The sequence below is a fragment of the Entelurus aequoreus genome, linkage group LG17 (assembly GCF_033978785.1).
Source record: "Entelurus aequoreus isolate RoL-2023_Sb linkage group LG17, RoL_Eaeq_v1.1, whole genome shotgun sequence".
Classification (NCBI taxonomy): domain Eukaryota; kingdom Metazoa; phylum Chordata; class Actinopteri; order Syngnathiformes; family Syngnathidae; genus Entelurus; species Entelurus aequoreus.
In genome coordinates this window covers 19,810,301-19,829,319 of record NC_084747.1, presented here as the reverse complement: position 1 = coordinate 19,829,319, position 19,019 = coordinate 19,810,301, and the positions used below count along the sequence as shown (strand labels likewise).

The 19,019-nt window shown below is 38.9% G+C and overlaps 3 protein-coding genes across 5 annotated transcripts in view; 2 read left to right on the top strand and 1 right to left on the bottom strand.

Moving 5' to 3' along the window:
* The first annotated feature begins 537 nt into the window (after window positions 1-537).
* Window positions 538-11,402, top strand: LOC133632624 (protein SET). Of its 2 annotated transcripts, none has more exons than XM_062025148.1 (8): window positions 538-999; window positions 1,860-1,917; window positions 3,430-3,572; window positions 5,223-5,326; window positions 5,394-5,507; window positions 5,576-5,746; window positions 5,824-5,955; window positions 10,647-11,402. In XM_062025148.1, exons 1-8 carry the CDS (start codon window positions 927-929, stop codon window positions 10,668-10,670), a joined length of 819 nt encoding a protein of 272 aa, XP_061881132.1. In that variant the 5' UTR covers window positions 538-926; the 3' UTR covers window positions 10,671-11,402. The 2 variants fall into 2 exon arrangements, with proteins under 2 accessions (XP_061881132.1, XP_061881133.1); XM_062025149.1 differs by lacking the exon at window positions 538-999 and adding an exon at window positions 1,446-1,707.
* Window positions 10,463-13,262, bottom strand: si:ch211-51h9.7 (uncharacterized protein LOC558400 homolog). Its single transcript, XM_062025150.1, has 2 exons — window positions 12,838-13,262; window positions 10,463-12,783 (listed from the first exon to the last, which is right to left on the bottom strand). The coding sequence occupies exons 1-2, from the start codon at window positions 13,205-13,207 to the stop codon at window positions 12,644-12,646; spliced, it is 510 nt and encodes a 169-aa protein (XP_061881134.1). The 5' UTR covers window positions 13,208-13,262; the 3' UTR covers window positions 10,463-12,643.
* Window positions 13,263-14,393: 1,131 nt separating this feature from the next.
* The window catches only part of LOC133632623 (outer dense fiber protein 2-like), a 31,584-nt gene continuing 26,958 nt past the window's right edge, over window positions 14,394-19,019 (top strand). The window contains exons 1-3 of one of the 2 annotated variants that reach the window (XM_062025146.1): window positions 14,394-15,926; window positions 15,995-16,093; window positions 16,161-16,279. In XM_062025146.1, the coding sequence (XP_061881130.1) occupies window positions 15,828-15,926; window positions 15,995-16,093; window positions 16,161-16,279 (317 nt within the window). In that variant the 5' untranslated portion in view covers window positions 14,394-15,827. The remainder of the gene's footprint in view (window positions 15,927-15,994; window positions 16,094-16,160; window positions 16,280-19,019) is intronic. The other variant, XM_062025147.1, reaches the window with a different exon arrangement.

The window sequence follows — 19,019 nt, the reverse complement described above, 5'->3', positions numbered from 1 at the left end:
CTAGCTTTACAGCTAATGTTTTATCTTTACACCCACAAATAGAGCATGTTGGTATTTCCTCTTATTGGGTCATGGGACCCAAATTGAAGGGAGCCCTAAAGTGGAATATAATCTTTATATTTTATTGGTTTTAGAGATAATATGAAAAAATGGCCCCGCATGCTTGTTTTTTTTTCCGTGTGGCCCTCCCCGTTGTATTGTAGTGTGTCGGTGTACCTAATGAAGTGTCTCTTTGAGCAGACGTCATGTCTGCAGCTGCCACCGCCAAATGATAGTGAATTAAAAAACTTAAACATGTCATTATAATGTGGTTGTGATCATTATGTGTGTCAAATGGACGCCAAACAATGGCGTCTTTTAAACCGCACTCTTGTCATGAAAGCTCGGCGCGTTTTTCCCGCCATAAGCGCATCAAAGATGGCGACGCCATAAAGGACCAAAATGTCGAACATGATGATATAATGATATATATTTGTAGTTTGTGGCGTCGTCCCGCATTAGAATGTCTGACGTTCCGCATCTTTTTTTGTAAGTGCGCAAGTGCTCGTCGGCGCCGCTCCGCGACGGGGAAAAAAAAAAAACTAAAAAAGGCGTTTTTGCCGTTAAAAAGCCTCGCAGCCTCCACCCGGTGACGCTGGTTTATGCCCAGTGTGCTTCGGCGTCGACGCCGGTGACATTGGGGCGAAGAGACGCGGTGAAAGCGGCGACTTTGGCGTCGAGCGAGGAGACCTACTTCTAGAGGCGGAGCTCTCCATCGCCGCCTTCGCTTCCTCCTCCGGCGGCGGAAGCAGCAGTAGCAAGCAAGCTAGCCAGCCTCCAGCAGCACGTTGCTACTTGACGTCGCTCCTGCAACCGGGAGAACAAGACACGCTCCTTCGCTTCTCTTCCGCGAACGCCTCCGAAAGTCCACCCAGCTTCGAGACAACATGTCGGCCTCGGCGGCGAAAGTCAGTAAAAAGGAGCTCAACTCGAACCACGACGGCGCGGACGAGACCTCCGGTAAGGCGAATGGCGGCCCTCCCGTGTCCTGTCCAGCGCCATTTTCACGTTCTTCTCCAACACAAAGTGGCGGGAACGGCATGTGCCCTTTTCTCCTCAATACTCGCGCGGCTCGTTTTTGTTCCGCTTTTAGCGACGCTTTCTTTGCTTTGTGTTCGACCTTCGAGCGTTTTACGCCGAGCTAGCTTTGTTAGCTAGTTGTTAGCCGGGCGGCCATGTTAGCTTGGCGTTATTAGCATCATTTTATCCGCACGCCGTTAGCTTGGCGTTATTAGCATCATTTTTTTTGTGCGACTCTGCTCGCAAAAGTCCCACAAACTTGCAAAAACATCACCGCGGCCCTTTGTGACGTTTTAGAGACACCAAAAGGCTTTCGCGCGTAGCCCGGCCGTGTTGTTGTTGTAACGTTCCCCGACGCCATTGACGACGTTTTTTTGTTGTGTTTTAAAGCAAAAATACTTTTTCATCCCCCCTCCCTGGCAGGGCAGTAATAGTTGGGTTCTGTGCTTTTAAAGCGAGTCTAGCGAGCACTTGGAGTCCATTCAGGTTCGCTTCGGAGCTTCTCACGCTGCTTTGCCCCACATTTGAACCACGCGGCCTCGGCAGGAAACAAGGAGCTTGAGCCGCCACAAGTGCTGCCATTGGCCGCTCGGAGCACCGCAGCATCCATCACCGCCACACAAATGTTGCTAGCTGCCGCTTTTAACCGTAAATGTCCCCTCGTTTACTAACTATAGATCCGTTGGAAAGGAGACGGTGGACAAAACAAGCGCTCCTCCATTCATTCTGGAGCGTTCTATTGTCACCCAGAAGATGAAATAATGGGAATTAAATCCAACTGTTTTCTTCTCCCCCCACAGAGAAAGAGCAACAAGAAGCAATCGAACACATTGATGAGGTTCAAAATGAAATTGACAGGTAATTTTGTTTTATGGAGAAACACATGTGACCATATTTGATGTGATAGGATGCATATATCGACGCTCATTTTGTATAGTAGAGGTGGGTCGTAAATCACATTATAGTACCAATTGTTTTCACCTATTCTTTTAAACCCAAATAAAACATGTGAAATGTATTTTAAGCAAAGAAAATTAATCTGAATCGACCTCATAACAATGAGGTTTTTTTATTCATTTCAATGGTTTCAAAAAATAAGAAAATATATTGTCCTTAAACAGGACCCCTTTTTGTAAAATAAAATACAGTGAATAACACATCCGTTGTGTGTATATATAAATATTGATATATAATGCATATATATGTGTGTGTATATATGTGTTTATATATGTGTGTGTGTGTGTATGTATATATGTGTGTGTGTGTATATATATATGTGTGTGTACATATATATGTGTGTGTGTGTATATATATATGTGTGTGTGTGTATATATATATGTGTGTGTGTATATACATATGTATATATGTGTGTGTGTGTATATGTGTATATATATATATGTGTGTGTGTATGTATATGTGTGTGTGTATGTATAGGTGTGTGTGTACATTTATATATGTATGTGTGTGTATATGTATGTTTTTTTAAAAACTATTTTATTCACAAAACAATACTGTAGGATCCATCCATCCATTTTCTATCGCTTTTGTCCCTTTCAAGGTGGCGGGGGGTCTCGGGGAACAATTCCTATCCCATCCCAGCAACACTTAATAGCAAAGTAATTGACTATATATATATATATATATATACACATATATATTTTGGAAAAATAAAAAATATACATATAATTGTTATTTTAGCGCAGGGGTGTTCAAAGCCGAATTTTATTTCATATTGTAAGGAACAGTGCAAATGTTAGAAAATGGCACAAACCAAAGTAATGAGAAACAGCCGACATCTTCCAACTGATAACTTATAATATGTGGCCAATATTTGACAAAGTTTTGTCTTTAAATGTGCATCTTTTTCTGGCGTCATTTCTTCCCAAAATGGTGACTTTTCAGTATTCGCTGTTTGAAGAGTACAGGGGTGTGAGTGTTTTTTGTAATAGTTAAAGTTTTCCCCCTCCCCTTATTTGCATACAATTGTTGAGCAAAATAAATTAGAGTGTAAAATATGTCAACAAAAACTACTTCCGGCTCCCATTTAAACCCTCTGCCAATAGTTTATGTAAGTTTTCAAATATTTTTGAACAACATATACAAATAAAAATATACAATGGAAAGATCAGTCTGACCACCTCAGATGGGATCAACAGTGCCTCTGCTGGTCACAACCAAGTAGTGCACTCCTTTTTGTACCGATTCAAAGTATATCATTATTAGTGCCATTTCTCTAATGGAATTTCAGTCTTAATTTTACACGTCATTTCAACCAGGATAAATGAAAGACCATTTTGTTTTGAGATCATTTGAGTTTTTTCAGACAGAAGATGAGCGAGCAGGACTCATGGTGTGTGATCTTGTGTTCAGGTTGAACGAGCAGGCCAGCGAGGAGATCCTGAAAGTAGAACAGAAATACAACAAACTTCGTCAGCCGTTCTTTCAGAAGCGATCAGAACTGATCGCCAAAATCCCCAACTTTTGGGTCACCACATTTGTCAACCATCCGCAAGGTAAGGACCGGGTCGTGTGGCCGTGTGACGTTTTGGAGTGGTATCTGCTAACAAGTTATCATTCTAAAGAGACAGCATCATATAAGAAAATATATGACTTTGCTGTTGAGCTACAAAATTGGCTAAATATGGTAGCATTCTAAAAAGATGTCGTGTAAGAAAATATGACTTCTAGTTGGCTACAAAATTGGTTAAAATTATAGCATGCTATCATGTTTGCGTGCTAAAAATAGTATCACACGGCATGTAACATATGACTCAGTTGTATAGCTACAAAATTGGCTAAGATTGTAGCAAGCTAACGTTAGTGTGGTGACATGCTAACAAGTTAGCATTCTAAAAAGATAGCGTCATGTAAGAAAATGTGACTTTTAAATGTATAGCTATGAAATAGGCCAAAAAGTTAGCATTCTAAAGAGACAGCGTCGTGTTAGAAAATGACTGTTTAGATACAAAATTTGCTAAAATAATAGCATGCTAAAATGGTATCACACGACATGTAACAATATGGATCAGTTGTATAGCTACAAAATTGGCTAAAATGGTAGCACGCTAATGTTAGTATTTTAAAGGGACAGCGTCGTTTAAGAGAATATATGACTTTGCTGTCTAGCTACAAAATTGGTTAAAATGGTAGCATGCTAGAAAGTTAGCGTGCTTAAAATAACAAAATATGACTTTGTTGTATTGCTACAAAATTAGCTAATATGGTAGCATGCTATCGTTAAAAGGTTTACATGCTAACAAGTTAGCATTTTAAAGGGACAGTGTCATGTAAGAAAATATGACTTTGCTGTTTAGCTACAAAATTGGTTAAAATGGTAGCGTGCTAGAAATAGTCTCATGTAACATAATGACTTAGTTGTATTGCCACAAAATTGGCTAATATGGTAGTATGCTCACATTAGAATGTTAACATGCTTACAAGTTAGCATTCTAAAAATGTAGCGTCATGTAAGAAAATACGACTTAGTTTAATTACAAAATTGACTAAAATGATAGCATGCTAAAAATAGTATCACACGACATGTAACAATGTATGACTCAGTTGTATAGCTACAAAATTGTAGCAAGCTAATGTTAGCATGGTAACATGTTAGCATGGTGTTAGAAAATCCATCCATTTTTACCGCTTATTCCCTTCAGGGTTGCGGGGGGCGCTGGAGCCTATCTCAGCTACAATCGGGCGGAAGAAAATGTGACTTGGATGTATAGCTCGGAAATTGGCTAAAATGTTAGCAAGCTAATGTTAGCATTTTAAAGAGACAGCGTCATGTAAGAAAATATGACTTTGCTGTTGAGCTACAAAATTGGTCAAAATGGTAGCATGCTAGAAAGTTAGCGTGCTAAAATCAGAATCAGAATAGTTTTATTGCCATTGTTTGAGAACGGGTTCACAAACTAGGAATTTTTTACATAAAACACATATTTGGTGATAAAAAGAGCTGTAACTGAGCTATCAGATCATGTTATAGACTTAGAAAATGGTATGTAACATATTTTTATGACTTAGTTGTGATTGCTACACAATTGGCTAATATGGTAGCATGCCAACATTAGCATGTTTACAAGTTAGCATTCTAAAAAGATGGTGTCATGTAAGAAAATATGACTATTAGTTAGAAAAGTGATGTTGTGTTCCTGGTGCAGTATCTGCCCTACTGGGGGAGGAAGATGAAGAAGCGCTTCACTACCTGAGCCGAGTGGAGGTGACAGAGTTTGAAGACATAAAGTCGGGTTACAGAATAGATTTTGTAAGTATTCCTCCTCCGTTCTGTCCGCACGCCAAACCAAGTCTTCATGGCCCTTCTGTCCTTGCAGTATTTTGATGAAAACCCGTACTTCGAAAACAAAGTACTTTCCAAAGAGTTCCACCTGAATGAGAGCGGAGACCCGTCTTCAAAGTCGACAGAAATCAAATGGAAGTCAGGAAAGGTAAGTCCAGCCTTGTTTTTCCGCGCCGCCTTAAGACGGGCTCTGACGCTTGTGTCCTCACCACCCAGGATCTGACCAAGCGCTCCAGCCAGACACAGAACAAAGCGGGGAGGAAGCGGCAACACGAAGAGCCCGACAGCTTCTTCACCTGGTTCACCGACCACGCTGACGCCGGCGCCGACGAGCTGGGCGAGGTCATCAAGGACGACATCTGGCCCAACCCCCTGCAGTACTACCTGGTACGCGCTCCCTCCCTCCCGTACCCCACACCCTTCATGTGGGGAAACTGTACTAACAAGCTGAACGGCGTCCGCAGGTTCCCGACATGGACGACGAAGAGGGCGAAGGCGAGGAGGACGAAGAGGATGAGGAGGGTCTGGAGGACATCGACGAGGAGGGCGATGAGGATGGAGAGGACGATGAAGAGGATGATGGGGAAGATGGAGAGGTAGTGAATAATTGAAATGCAGTACTCATCTCCAACCAGGGGTGGTGCCTGTTGGTGCAGTCTCAGTACTACTGTCCAACATGTATCACCTTTCTACTACAGTCTTAGTACTACAGTGTTTCCCATAAACTGCCAAGATACCTGTGGTGGTGGGGGCGTGGTCACCATGACATCATCGAGTAATTTGCATAATTTACTACAATGATTTGATTTTCTCTAAAAAGGCTCAAAAAATGTATACTTACTAATTAATAACAGTTTTGTTTTAAACGTCCATCCATCCATCCATTTTACAATATAATTACAACACTTTATGTACATATTTATATACAGATTTGAAAAATAAGTTATTCACTGAAATATATTTATTAATTGTGGTTCTTACAAAAAATATATCTTATAAAATATATAAGCTAAAATGTCTCAAAGCTCTGCCCCTTTAATTAGTGCATACTAAATAATTTAACTTTAGCTTACTACTACAACCATATTATTTACCAGCAACATAAAGTGAAACGGAGGCAGAGGTGTCCTGCCACAGTCAGTAACAAATCAACAGAAAACTGTAGTGGTGGTAGATAGACACAGAGCTTCATCAAACATCTGATCCACTGAACAAAGAGATTGAAAAATCTAGAACTTTAGACTGCCATCAGTTTTACTCCCTACACTTAACCATGTGTTTCCTACTGCCTGCAGACTTTGCACCCTTTGTTATATACACATGTTGTGTTTCTAATATAAATATATTTAATAAAGTCAAATACAAATAAGGCAACAAGAGAAGTATCCTACACTTCTCTTTTGTAAAGTAAATCTGAACAGCCGATATGGGCATCTACATCAACTATATGATTTGCCTGAGAAGCTAGAGAGGACAAAAAATGCTTTTTTTTTTTTTTTTGTGGCGGACGTAATTCTTTCGTGGCGGGCCGCCACAAATAAATGAATGTGTGGGAAACACTGTACTGTCCAACATGTATCACCTTTCTACTACAGTCTTAGTACTACTGCCCAACATGTATCACCTTTCTACTACAGTCTTAGTACTACTGCCCAACATGTATCACCTTTCTACTACAGTCTTAGTACTACTGCCCAACATGTATCACCTTTCTACTACAGTCTTAGTACTACTGCCCAACATGTATCACCTTTCTACTACAGTCTTAGTACTACTGCCCAACATGTATCACCTCTCTACTACAGTCTTACGTTGTAGATCATCTCCAATAGTTGATATTTACTCTAGTGAGTTAGAATTTGGCTCACAGGACCGTTAAGTCTGAGAAGGTATATTTCTAACGTTTCTAAAGTACTACTGCCCAACATGTATCTTTCTACTACAGTCTTCGTACTACTGCCCAACATGTATCACCTTTCTACTACAGTGTTAGTACTACTGTCCAACATGTATCACCTCTCTACTACTGCCTAACATGTATCACCATCAAAGGGTTTTATAAAAAATGATGGTTGTAAAAAAAATGAAAGCATACGTTGGATGTCTAGAGGCCTTAGAAAAGAATGTGGTAAAATTTCATATGCTGTCCCTGCCATTGAAGGCAGCCCAACAAAGCAACTTCTGCTGACGTCACCAAAACTGGCTGCTACCAATACAGAAAAATACCTTCTCAGACCTAACGGTCCTGTGAGCCAAATTCTAACTCACTAGAGTAAATATCAACTATTGGAGATGATCTACAATGTTGCTTATGCAGACAATTGTAATTGTAGATACAGTAGGATGTGAGCAGTTGCATTACATTTGTTAATAAACCCTTTATTAGATACTTGTCAATATTTACTATATATATCTTTTTACCAAATAACTTGCATATTTAACTACAGTATACCCACATTTTAGTAAATACCCCCAACTACTTTTTAATATTTCATGCATATATCTTATCTTTTTAGTAAACCCTAAATTACTTTTAAATATTAAAAAAATATATCCACCTTTTTTAGTAAATGACCCAAAATACTTTTAAATATTTCATACATATATCCATCTTTTTAGTAAACCCCAAATTACTTTTAAATATTAAAAAAATATTTCCACCTTTTTTACTAAATGCCCCAAAATACTTAAAAATACTTCGTACATATACACACATTTTTTAGTAAATACGTTAAAATATTTCATCAACTTACAAATTTTTTTAGTAAATTTAAATATTTCATACATATACACACATTTTAGTAAATACTTTTAAATATTTCATACATATATATATCTTTTTAGTAGATACCCTAAATTACTTTTAAATATTAAATATATCCACCTTTTTTAGTAAATGCCCAAAAATATTTTTTAATATTTCATATACATACACACATTTTTAGTACCGGTACATATTAAATATTTCATACCTCTATCCAACTTAGTAAATACTTTTAAATATTTCATACATATATCCAACCTTTTTAGTAAATATTTTTAAATTTTATATATACACACTTTTCTAGTCAATATTTTTAAATATTTCATACATATACACATTTTTTAGTAAATGCTTTTAAATATTTCATAAATATACACATTTTTATTAAGTACTTAAAAATATTTCATACATCCAACTTTTTTTAGTAAATATTTCATACATATACACAATTTTTTTAGTAAATACTTTTAAATATTTCATAAATATACACACATTTTAGTAAATACTTTTAAATATTACATACATATATCCAACTTTTTTTAGTAAATACTTTTGAATATTTCATACCTCTATCCAACTTTTTTTAGTACTTTTAAATATTTGATACATATATACACATTTTTTTGTAAATTTTAATTTCATACCTCCCAACTTTTTTAGTAAATATTTGTAAATATTTCATATACGCACTTTTTTTAGTAAATACTTTTAATTTAATACCTCTATCCCAACTTTTTTTGTAAATATTTCATACACACACATTTTTAGGAAATATTTTTAAATATTTCATACATATATGTAAAAAATTTTTAATAAATGTTTTTAAATATTCATTCATACATCCAACTTTTGTAGTTAATATTTTTAAATATTTCATACATATACACACATTTTTTTTGTAAATATTTCATACATATACACTTTTAGTAAATATTAAATATTTTATACCTCTACACTTTTTTTGGGAAATATTTTTGAATATTTTATACATATACACACTAAGTAAATATTTTTTAGTATTTCATACCTCTACACACATTTTTTAGTAAATATTTTTAAATATTTCATACCTCTATCCAACTTTTTAGTAAATACTTTTACATATTTGATACATATACCGTATTTTTCGGACTATAAGTCGCAGTTTTTTTCATAGTTTGGCCGTGGGTGCGACGTATACTCCGGAGCGACTTATGTGTGAAATTATTAACATATTACCGTAAAATATCAAATATTATTTAAGCAAATGGCAGCCATCATCACACACACGTCAACAATCGACACTCACACGCCAACCAATAAGAATTTGGCGGGGGCGGGTCATGGCAGAAGTGCATTGTGGGTTTTGGAATGCAAACTGCTATATGCTATACGCTACTGCCGGAGCTATTAAAATGAATCTCATCAACGTTGGCGGTAACTTATAAAAACTGAGAAGGACTGAACTAAAATTGCACCGAAAAGGAAATCACATACTTCAGATTACAAGCTGGACGTAGTGAAATATGCAGCAGAAAGCGGCAATCGAGCAGCAGAAAGAATGGACGCTAGCGGCACATACCAGGAGCGACACCAAGGAGGAAGATTTCATGTTATTTAGCGATCAGGAGTGACAGATTGTTTGCTAAACGTATAGCATGTTCTATATGTTATCGTTATTTGAATGACTCTTATACCATAATATGTTACGTTAACATACCAGGCACATTCTCAGTTGGTTATTTATGCGTCATATAACGTACACTTATTCAGCCTGTTGTTCACTATTCTCTATATATTTTAAATTGCCTTTCAAATGTCTATTCTTGGTGTTGGATTTTATCAAATACATTTCCGCGACTTATACTCCAGTGCGACGTATGTTTTTTTTCTTTATTGTGCATTTTCGGCCGGAGCGACTTATAGTCCGAAAAATACGGTACACACATTTTAGTAAATATTTTTAATTTCATATCTCTATCAAGCTTTTTTAGTAATTTAAAAAAAAAATATTTCGTATGCGCACATTTTTTGGTAAATATTTAAATATTTCATACATATACGCACATTTTATAGTAAATATTTTTAAATATTTCATACCTCTATCCAACTTTTTTTAGTAAATACTTTTAAATATTTGATACATACACACATTTCTTAGTAAATATTTCATACCTCTATCCAACTTTTTTAGTAAATGCTTTTAAATATTTCATACATGTAAACACATTTCTTAGTAAATACTTAAAAATATATAATACATCCATCCAACTTTAAGTAAATACTTAAAAATATTTCATACATATACACACATTTCTTAGTAAAACATATTTCATACCTCTCAAACTTTTGTAGTAAATACTTTTAAATATTACATATACACACATTTTTTTGTAAATGTTTAAATATTTCATACACACTTTTTAGTAAATACTTTTATATATTACATATATACACACAAATTTTTCAGTAAATAATTGTAAATATTTCATACATATATCCATCTTTTTAGCAAGTACTTAAAAATAATAATTTGTGTTCCAGGACGACGAGGGAGAAGACGACTGAAAGCGATGAAGAAGCCCCGCCCTCCTCACCTTTCTATTCCCTATTTGGTTAACTCATGTTCGGGAGCAAAGGTTTATTTTTATTTTTGGTTTAGTTTTTTTTTGTTTTTTAAGTCCATGCGTGCTTCATCCGACACTCTGAAGCCCCTTCTTCACCCGCGGGTGCCACATCTGTTTTTTCTTTGACTGGTCTAAAGGCCCACGGCACTCGGCCCTCAATTGTGAGTCCATCCCAGGGTCACCTGATGAGTAATAATAAAACTAGAATTTGAAGACGCGCGACACCCAAATAAATCCTCCTGGTTGACTAAAGCCATGTTGTAGTGACCTAGCACTAGCAGACCTCACCAGTTTTCTTTCACTTGGGGGCGTGGATGCCGTGAAAAGAAGAGAACTTTTCCCCCCACGTGGTTAACAAGTGTCGGCTCATTCCTTTGTCATGTAGGGCTCCTCCTGGGGGTATTTTGACGCCATTTCTGTGGGACTTTTTTGTTTTCATTGTATTGTTTTACAGATCCATTGAATTTGAAATGACATTTTTAATAAAGAACAAAATGGGTAAAAAAAAAAAAAAAATACTAAAACCACAACCAAGCTTGTAAATTTTGGCCCCCACTCGCTTCATGAAAAGTTTGTCATTTAAATCACCTTCCTTTTTCTCCTGGGGGGAAAGAAAGTGTTTAAAGTTTGAGGTGTAAACTTGCTTTGTTTCAATAATAAAAGGTAACGTGTACACACGTGTGGACGTGGAATGTTGCACGTGTCAGCTGGTGAAGGACCCAAAGTGGTCCCAAAGAGACCCGACAGTGGTTGTTTCTAATAACTTCAAAAAAATCTGTTATGTCGACATTTGAGGACCGAATCAAGTCCTGGTCCCTTATGTTGTACTTTTTACAAAAAAAAACAGTTTTAGTTGACATTCAGGGTCACAAAATGGTCCTAAAGACTCAAAAGTGGTTTTGAATAACCCCCAAAAATCTGCTTATGTCGACATTTGTGAGAACCGACTCAACTCCTGGGCCACCATGTTTTGTTGTTACTAGTAAAGTGCCAGTTTTAGTTGACATTCAGGGTCCCAAAGAGACCCAAAAGTGGTTGTTTTGAATAACTAAAGACTTATACTTTTGTCTGAGAGGACTGACTCAACTCCTGGTCCACCATGTTCTTGTTACTATAAAAGCGCCAGTTTTAGTTGACATTCAGGGTCCCAAATTGGTCCTAAAGAGACCCAAATTGGTCGTTTTGATTTTTTTTAAAAATCTGTTCACGACGACATTTTGTCTGAAGACCGACTGATCAAGTCCTGGTCCACCTTGTTGCTAAAAAAAGTCCCAGTTTTAGTTGACATTAAGGGTCCTAAAGAGACCAAAAAGTGGTAGTTTTTAATAACTAAAAAAAAAGATGCCTATGTCGACTTGTCTGTGAGAACCGACTCCTCATCTCCGCCGGGTCCACCGTGTTCTTCTTGTTACTAGAAAAGTGCCAGTTTTAGTTGACATTCAGGGTCCCAAAGTGGTCCTAAAGAGACCCAAATTAGTCGTTTTGATTTTTTTTTAAATCTGTTCACGACATTTGTCTGTGAAGACCAATTTATCCAAGTCCTGGTCCACCATGTTGTTCTTGTTGCTAAAAAAAAGTGCCAGTTTTAGTTGACATTCAGGGTCCAAAAGTGGTAGTTTTTAATAACTAAAATAAAAGATGCTTATGTCGACTTTTGTCTGTGAGGACTGACTCCTCCTGGTCCACCATGTTCGTCTTGTTACTAGAAAAGCGCCAGTTTTAGTTGACATTCTGGGTCCCAAAGTGTTTGTTTTGAAACACTAAAAAAATCTGTTGACATTTGTTTGTGAGGATTAACTCATCAACTCCTAGTCCACCATGTTCTTGTTATTAAAAAAGCGCCAGTTTTAGTTGACATTCAGGGTCCCAAAGCTTAGTTTCAATAATATGTGTGGACGTGGACTGCTGCACATGTCAGCCGGTGAAGGACTTAGGGGTCACCAGCAGGCTGGAGGCGAAGTCTTCTCTCAGCAGGCGATGGACTATCAGAGCCAGGAAGGTCTGCTCCGACTCCGAGGTCGTTTGGGGCCAGGAAGTGGGCTGGAAGGCCCAACCTTCAAGGACAAACAATGAAACCTGACCGGAGTTATTTAACGGCGACGACCCACCTAGGTGTGTGGAGCACTGGGGACACGTGACCACCGTCCACGAGAAGCCCGGGAACCAAGAGAAGCGTTCGTCCGCCGGCCCACGCGTGACCACGTCCGCCTTCTTGAAGACGACCACGTGGAAGCGGCGGCCGTGCGGGTTCTGGAACACCTGTACGTGGACGCTGCGGCCCCCGGGCAGCGTGTGGTTGCTGGCGGACAGGGCCAGGCGGCTGGGCACCGAGCCCATGTCCGAGCCGGACGCCAGTTGGTGTCCGCACGCCCTGCACAGGACCAGCGTGTCCGAGCTGGTGCCCTCCGCCTCGGCCGCACACGCCCAGGCCGCCCGGTAGAGCGCATGGAGGAGCAGCAGCGAACATGAGACTTTCATTCCTACTTTAGCGTGTTAGCGAATGCGGAGGCCTCCGTGACGTCACACACCTGGCTGTTAGTATTAGCTGTTAGCATCTTTTTATTTAGCCAAACGCGACCATCGATTTATTTCAAATATTCACCAACTAATCGCTTATTTGAACGCTTGAGCCAACGTGTTTGGGAATGGGAACTTTTTTTTCTCGCATAAACATTTCCACGTATTATTTTTGGTGGATTTATGTGGGCTTATTTTGGCGGCTAACTAGGCTATGTATGCTAACTCAAGACCGGAAGTGGCGTCACCGTGACCGTTCCTTCTTTTACTGCGCACACAACATAATACATAAACAAATATTCACCAACTAATCACATATTTGAACGCTTGAGCCAACGTGTTTGACAATGGGGCATGTCATTGTCGTATGGACATGCCCATGTGTCGTTATTAGTGGACTTATGTGGGCATTTTCTGGCGGCTAACTGGGCTAGTTATGCTAACTCAAGACCGGAAGTGGCGTCACCGTTCCATCATTTACTGCGCACACAACATGACATAATTGTTGTAGCGAATATTCACCAACTAATCACATTTTTTTTTTCATTTGTGTCTTTATTACAAAAGCTGAATTTATGTAAATGAATGTTTTACGTTTGAATTTTGTGAACTGATTTTTTATTTTATTTATTTTATTGAACAACAAACATACATCTGCAATTCATACAAAAGTCAAGGCACTTCCAACATCAAGGAAAGAAAACAAAAGCAAACAGACAGAGTAACAATACCAAAAAATATATATACCGGAAGTGCTGTATTTAAAAACCGGAAGTAGCGCCACCGTTACCATTCCCCCCTCAATTCAAAACATAAGATGACATAATTGTTGTTGCAAATATTCACCAACTAATCACACATATGAACGCTCGAGGCAACGTGTTTGACAATGGAGAGTTTTATTTTCTTATGGACTTCCCCGTGTGTCGTTATTAGTGGACTTATGTGGGCATTTTCTGGTGACTATTTCAAGACCGGAAATGCTGTATTTAAAGAATAAAATAAAAATGTGTGTCTTTATTACAAAAACTTTTTTTTTACGCTGAATGTATGTAACTGAATGTTTTGCGTTTGAATTTTGTGAACTGTTTTTATTTTTTTTACTGTAATTTTTAAAAAAAAATTTTTTTACCATGAATTGATTAACATGGACCCCGACTTAAACAAGTTGAAAAACTTATTGGGGTGTTACCATTTAGTGGTCAATTGCACAGAATATGTACTGTACTGTGCAATCTACTAAACGTTTCAATCAATCAATCAACGGCTAACTGGGCTAGCTATGCTAACTCAAGACCGGAAGTGGCGTCACCGTGACCGTGCCATCTTTTACTGCGCACACAACATGACATAATTGTTGTAGCAAATATTCACCAACTAATCACATATTTGAACGTTTGAGCCAACGTGTTTGACAATGGGGAGTTTCATTGTCGTATGGACATGCCCATGTGTCGTTATTAGTGGACTTATGTGGGCATTTTCTGGCGGATAACTCAAGACCGGAAGTGCTGTATTTAAAAAATGTTTTTCTTTTATTTGTGTCTTTATTACAAAAGCTTTTTTTTTTACACTGAATTTATTGTAACTGATTTTTTTGCGTTTGAATTTTGTGAACTGATTTTAATTGTATTTAATTTTTATACTGTAGCATGTGAATTTTGTATTTTTTTTATTGAACAAACATACATCTACAATTCACACAAAAGTCAAGGCACTTCCGACATCAAGGAAAGAAAACAAAAGCAAACACAGACAGAGTAACAATACCAAAAAATATGAAAAAAAAAAAAATATACCGAAAGGGCTGTATTTAAAAACCGGAAGTAGCACCACCGTGACTATTCCCCCCTCCGTAACATAATTGTTGTAGCAAATATTCACCAACTAATCACACATCTGACCACTTGAGCCAACGTGTTTGACAATGGGGAGTTTTATTTTCGTATGAACATCGGCACTTGTCATTATTAGTGGACCTATGTGGTCTTCTTGTGGCGGCTAACTACCCGGAAGTGCGATGTTTAAAAACAGGAAGTTGCTTCATCGCGACTATTTCCCCTTGTTTATAATCGTGCACAAACAATTGTTGTGTTTACATTATCACTCACGCTTTATTTGACCATATTTAAAACAACAATTACAACTGGTTGAGTAACATTTAGAAAATACTTTTTTATATCCCGCCATAGGAATAGAAAACGAGTATTAGGGAAGTAATTGCGTTTTTTCTTGTCATTAAATGAGTCGATTGTCTGCTTAAACCTCATCCCTTCCCAACTGTTGTAACTCCTGGCAACGCGGAGCCCAAACGTACTTCCACCAATCACAGAGCTCCAGTCTTGAAATGAACCAATCACAGCACGCGTGTGTCATGGCACTCGCCCAATCAGAAGGCGCCATTGTCATTTCCAAACGCCCGCCCCGTCAATGGAAGAGTTTCTTTTTTAGTTGTTCCACTTCTTGCTTAAAACAAGGATTTAACGAGCAGAAAACTTTTTAAAAATTTTTTTTAAAGCACCTGTGAGGTTTTTGATTGATGTTGAACATGCGAAGAGGTGCAGTTTGACGTCGGGGAAGAATGATAACGAGACACTCGCCTCCTCCTGTTCACGTCCACGTCCCTGAGACAAGTCCGGTCCATGTCCACGTGAGGAGGAGTCCGTCCAGGACCCCTCAGGTACGTCTCATCTTTGCCTTCATGTGGACTAAATATGCATGATGAATAGTTTGTACTCTACATTGTAGGACAGGACAAGAGATGCTCAGGTGAAAGGCGAGCGCGGAAGGTCAAGAGGTCGCGCTCCTTGGATCCCTCCTGGAATATCGTCATGGCGACCAGACCAGGTGTCCCAACGACAACGCCTTCGTGTCCCCTTGTCCCCCGAAGCTGACTTGTGTTTGTCGCGTGCAGAGGAGCAGCCGAGGGACGTCTGACGGCGTCCGCCATGGCGGCGGGCATCAGGAGGAGCGGACCGACACCGTCAACCTCAGCGACCTTCTCAAGGAGCAGGAAGGTCAGCGTTTCACAAGGTCAGAAACATTACTTTTATTAACATCTCTGCTTCGCTTCCTTTTGCACTTTTATGACAACTATCGTGTTCATGTTCTTGTTACTAAAAAGTGTCAGGTTAAGTTGACATTCAGGGTCCCAAAGAGACCCAAAGTGGTCCCAAATAGACCCAAAGTGGTCCCAAAGTGGTCCCAAAGAGACCCAAAGTGGTCCCAAATAGACCCAAAGTGGTCGTTTTGATTTAAAAAATCTGTCCGCGTCAATATTTGTCTGTAAGGACCAACTCATCAGCTCCTGGTCCACCATGTTCTTTTGTTACTAAAACAGCGCCAGTTTTAGTTGACATTTAGGGTCCCAAAGTGGTCCCAAAGAAACCCAAAGTGGTCCCAAAGAGACCCAAAGTGGTCCCAAATAGACCCAAAGTGGTCGTTTTGATTTAAAAAATCTGTCCGCGTCAATATTTGTCTGTAAGGACCAACTCATCAGCTCCTGGTCCACCATGTTCTTTTGTTACTAAAACAGCGCCAGTTTTAGTTGACATTTAGGGTCCCAAAGTGGTCCCAAAGAAACCCAAAGTGGTCCCAAAGAGACCCAAAGTGGTCCTAAAGAGACCCAAAGTGGTCGTTTTGATTTTAAAAATCTGTTCGTGTCAATATTTGTCTGTAAGGACTGACTCATCAGCTCCTGGTCCACCATGTTCTTCTTAATACTAAAACAGCGCCAGTTTTAGTTGACATTTAGGGTCCCAAAGTGGTACCAAAGAGACCCAAAGTGGTCGTTTTGATTTAAGAAATCTGTTAGTGTCAATATTTGTCTGTAAGGACCAACTCATCAGCTCCTGGTCCACCATGTTCTTTTGTTACTAAAATAGTGCCAGTTTTAGTTGACATTTAGGGTCCCAAAGAGACCCAAAGTGGTCGTTTTGATTAAAAAAATCTGTTTGTTTCAATATTTGTCTGTAAGGACCAACTCATCAGCTCCTGGTCCACCATGTTCTTTTGTTACTAAAACAGCGCCAGTTTTAGTTGACATTTAGGGTCCCAAAGTGGTCCCAAAGAGACCCAAAGTGGTCGTTTTGATTTAAAAAATCTGTTTGTTTCAATATTTGTCTGTAAGGACCAACTCATCAGCTCCTGGTCTACCATGTTCTTTTGTTACTAAAACAGCGCCAGTTTTAGTTGACATTTAGGGTCCCAAAGTGGTCCCAAAGAGACCCAAAGTGGTCCCAAAGAGACCCAAAGTGGTCATAAAGAGACCCAAAGTGGTCGTTTTGATTTAAAAAATCTGTTTGTGTCAATATTTGTCTGTAAGGACCGACTCATCAGCTCCTGGTCCACCATGTTCTTCTTAATACTAAAACAGCGCCAGTTTTAGTTGACATTTAGGGTCCCAAAGTGGTCCCAAAGAGACCCAAAGTGGTCGTTTTGATTTAAGAAATCTGTTAGTGTCAATATTTGTCTGTCTGTAAGGACCAACTCATCAGCTCCTGGTCCACCATGTTCTTTTGTTACTAAAATAGTGCCAGTTTTAGTTGACATTTAGGGTCCCAAAGTGGTCCCAAAGAGACCCAAAGTGGTCGTTTTGATTAAAAAAATCTGTTCATGTCAACATTTGTCTGTAAGGACCAACTCATCAGCTCCTGGTCCACCATGTTCTTCTTGTTACTAAAACAGCGCCAGTTTTAGTTGACATTTAGGGTCCCAAAGTGGTCCCAAAGAGAACCAAAGTGGTCCTAAAGAGACCCAAAGTGGTCCTAAAGAGACCCAAAAGTGGTTGTTTTGAATAACTAAAAAAAATCTGCTTATGTCGACATTTGTCGGTGAGGGCCGACTCATCAGCTCCTGGTCCACCATGTTCTTCTTGTTACTAAAACAACGCCAGTTTTAGTTGACATTTAGGGTCCCAAAGAGACCCAAAGTGGCCCCAAAGAGACCCAAAGTGGTCGTTTTGATTAAAAAAATCTGTTTGTGTCAATATTTGTCTGTAAGGACCAACTAATCAACTCCTGGTCCACCATGTTCTTCTTGTTACTAAAAAAGCAGCATTTTTAGTTGAAATTTAGGGTCCCAAAGTGGTCCTAAAGAGACCCAAAGTGGTCCCAAAGAGACCCAAAGTGGTCCCAAAGAGACCCAAAGTGGTCGTTTTGATTTAAAATATCTGTTCGCGTCAATATTTATCTGTAAGGACCACCTCATCAGCTCCTGGTCCACCATGTTCTTCTTGTTACTAAAACAGCGCCAGTTTTAGTTGACATTTAGGGTCCCAAAGTGGTCGCAAAGAGAACCAAAGTGGTCCTAAAGAGACCCAAAGTGGTCCTAAAGAGACCCAAAAGTGGTTGTTTTCAATAACAAAAAAAAATCTGCTTATGTCGACATTTGTCTGTGAGGACCGACTCATCAGCTCCTGGTCCACCATGTTCTTCTTGTTACTAAAACAGCGCCAGTTTTAGTTGACATTTAGGGTCCCAAAGTGGTCCCAAAGAGACCCAAAGTGGTCCCAAAGAGACCCAAAGTGGTCCCAAAGAGACTCAAAGTGGTCGTTTTGATTTTAAAAAATCTGTTCGTGTCAATATTTGTCTGTAAGGACCGACTCATCAGCTCCTGGTCCACCATGTTCTTCTTAATACTAAAACAGCGCCAGTTTTAGTTGACATTTAGGGTCCCAAAGTGGTCCCAAAGAGACCCAAAGTGGTCCCAAAGAGACCCAAAGTGGTCGTTTTGATTTAAAATATCTGTTCGCGTCAATATTTATCTGTAAGGA

What these genes read in the sequence shown, in the direction of transcription:
- si:ch211-51h9.7 (XM_062025150.1), bottom strand. Translation starts at nt 13,207, where the DNA reads ATGAAAGTCTCATGTTCGCTGCTGCTCCTCCATGCGCTCTACCGGGCG. An exon ending in CCAGTGCTCCACACACCTAG is followed by an intron (nt 12,784 to 12,837) that starts GTGGGTCGTCGC and finishes TTGTCCTTGAAG; the next exon opens with GTTGGGCCTTCCAGCCCACT.
- LOC133632624 (XM_062025148.1), top strand. Translation starts at nt 927, where the DNA reads ATGTCGGCCTCGGCGGCGAAAGTCAGTAAAAAGGAGCTCAACTCGAAC. An exon ending in GTTCAAAATGAAATTGACAG is followed by an intron (nt 1,918 to 3,429) that starts GTAATTTTGTTT and finishes TCTTGTGTTCAG; the next exon opens with GTTGAACGAGCAGGCCAGCG. An exon ending in CGGGTTACAGAATAGATTTT is followed by an intron (nt 5,327 to 5,393) that starts GTAAGTATTCCT and finishes CTGTCCTTGCAG; the next exon opens with TATTTTGATGAAAACCCGTA.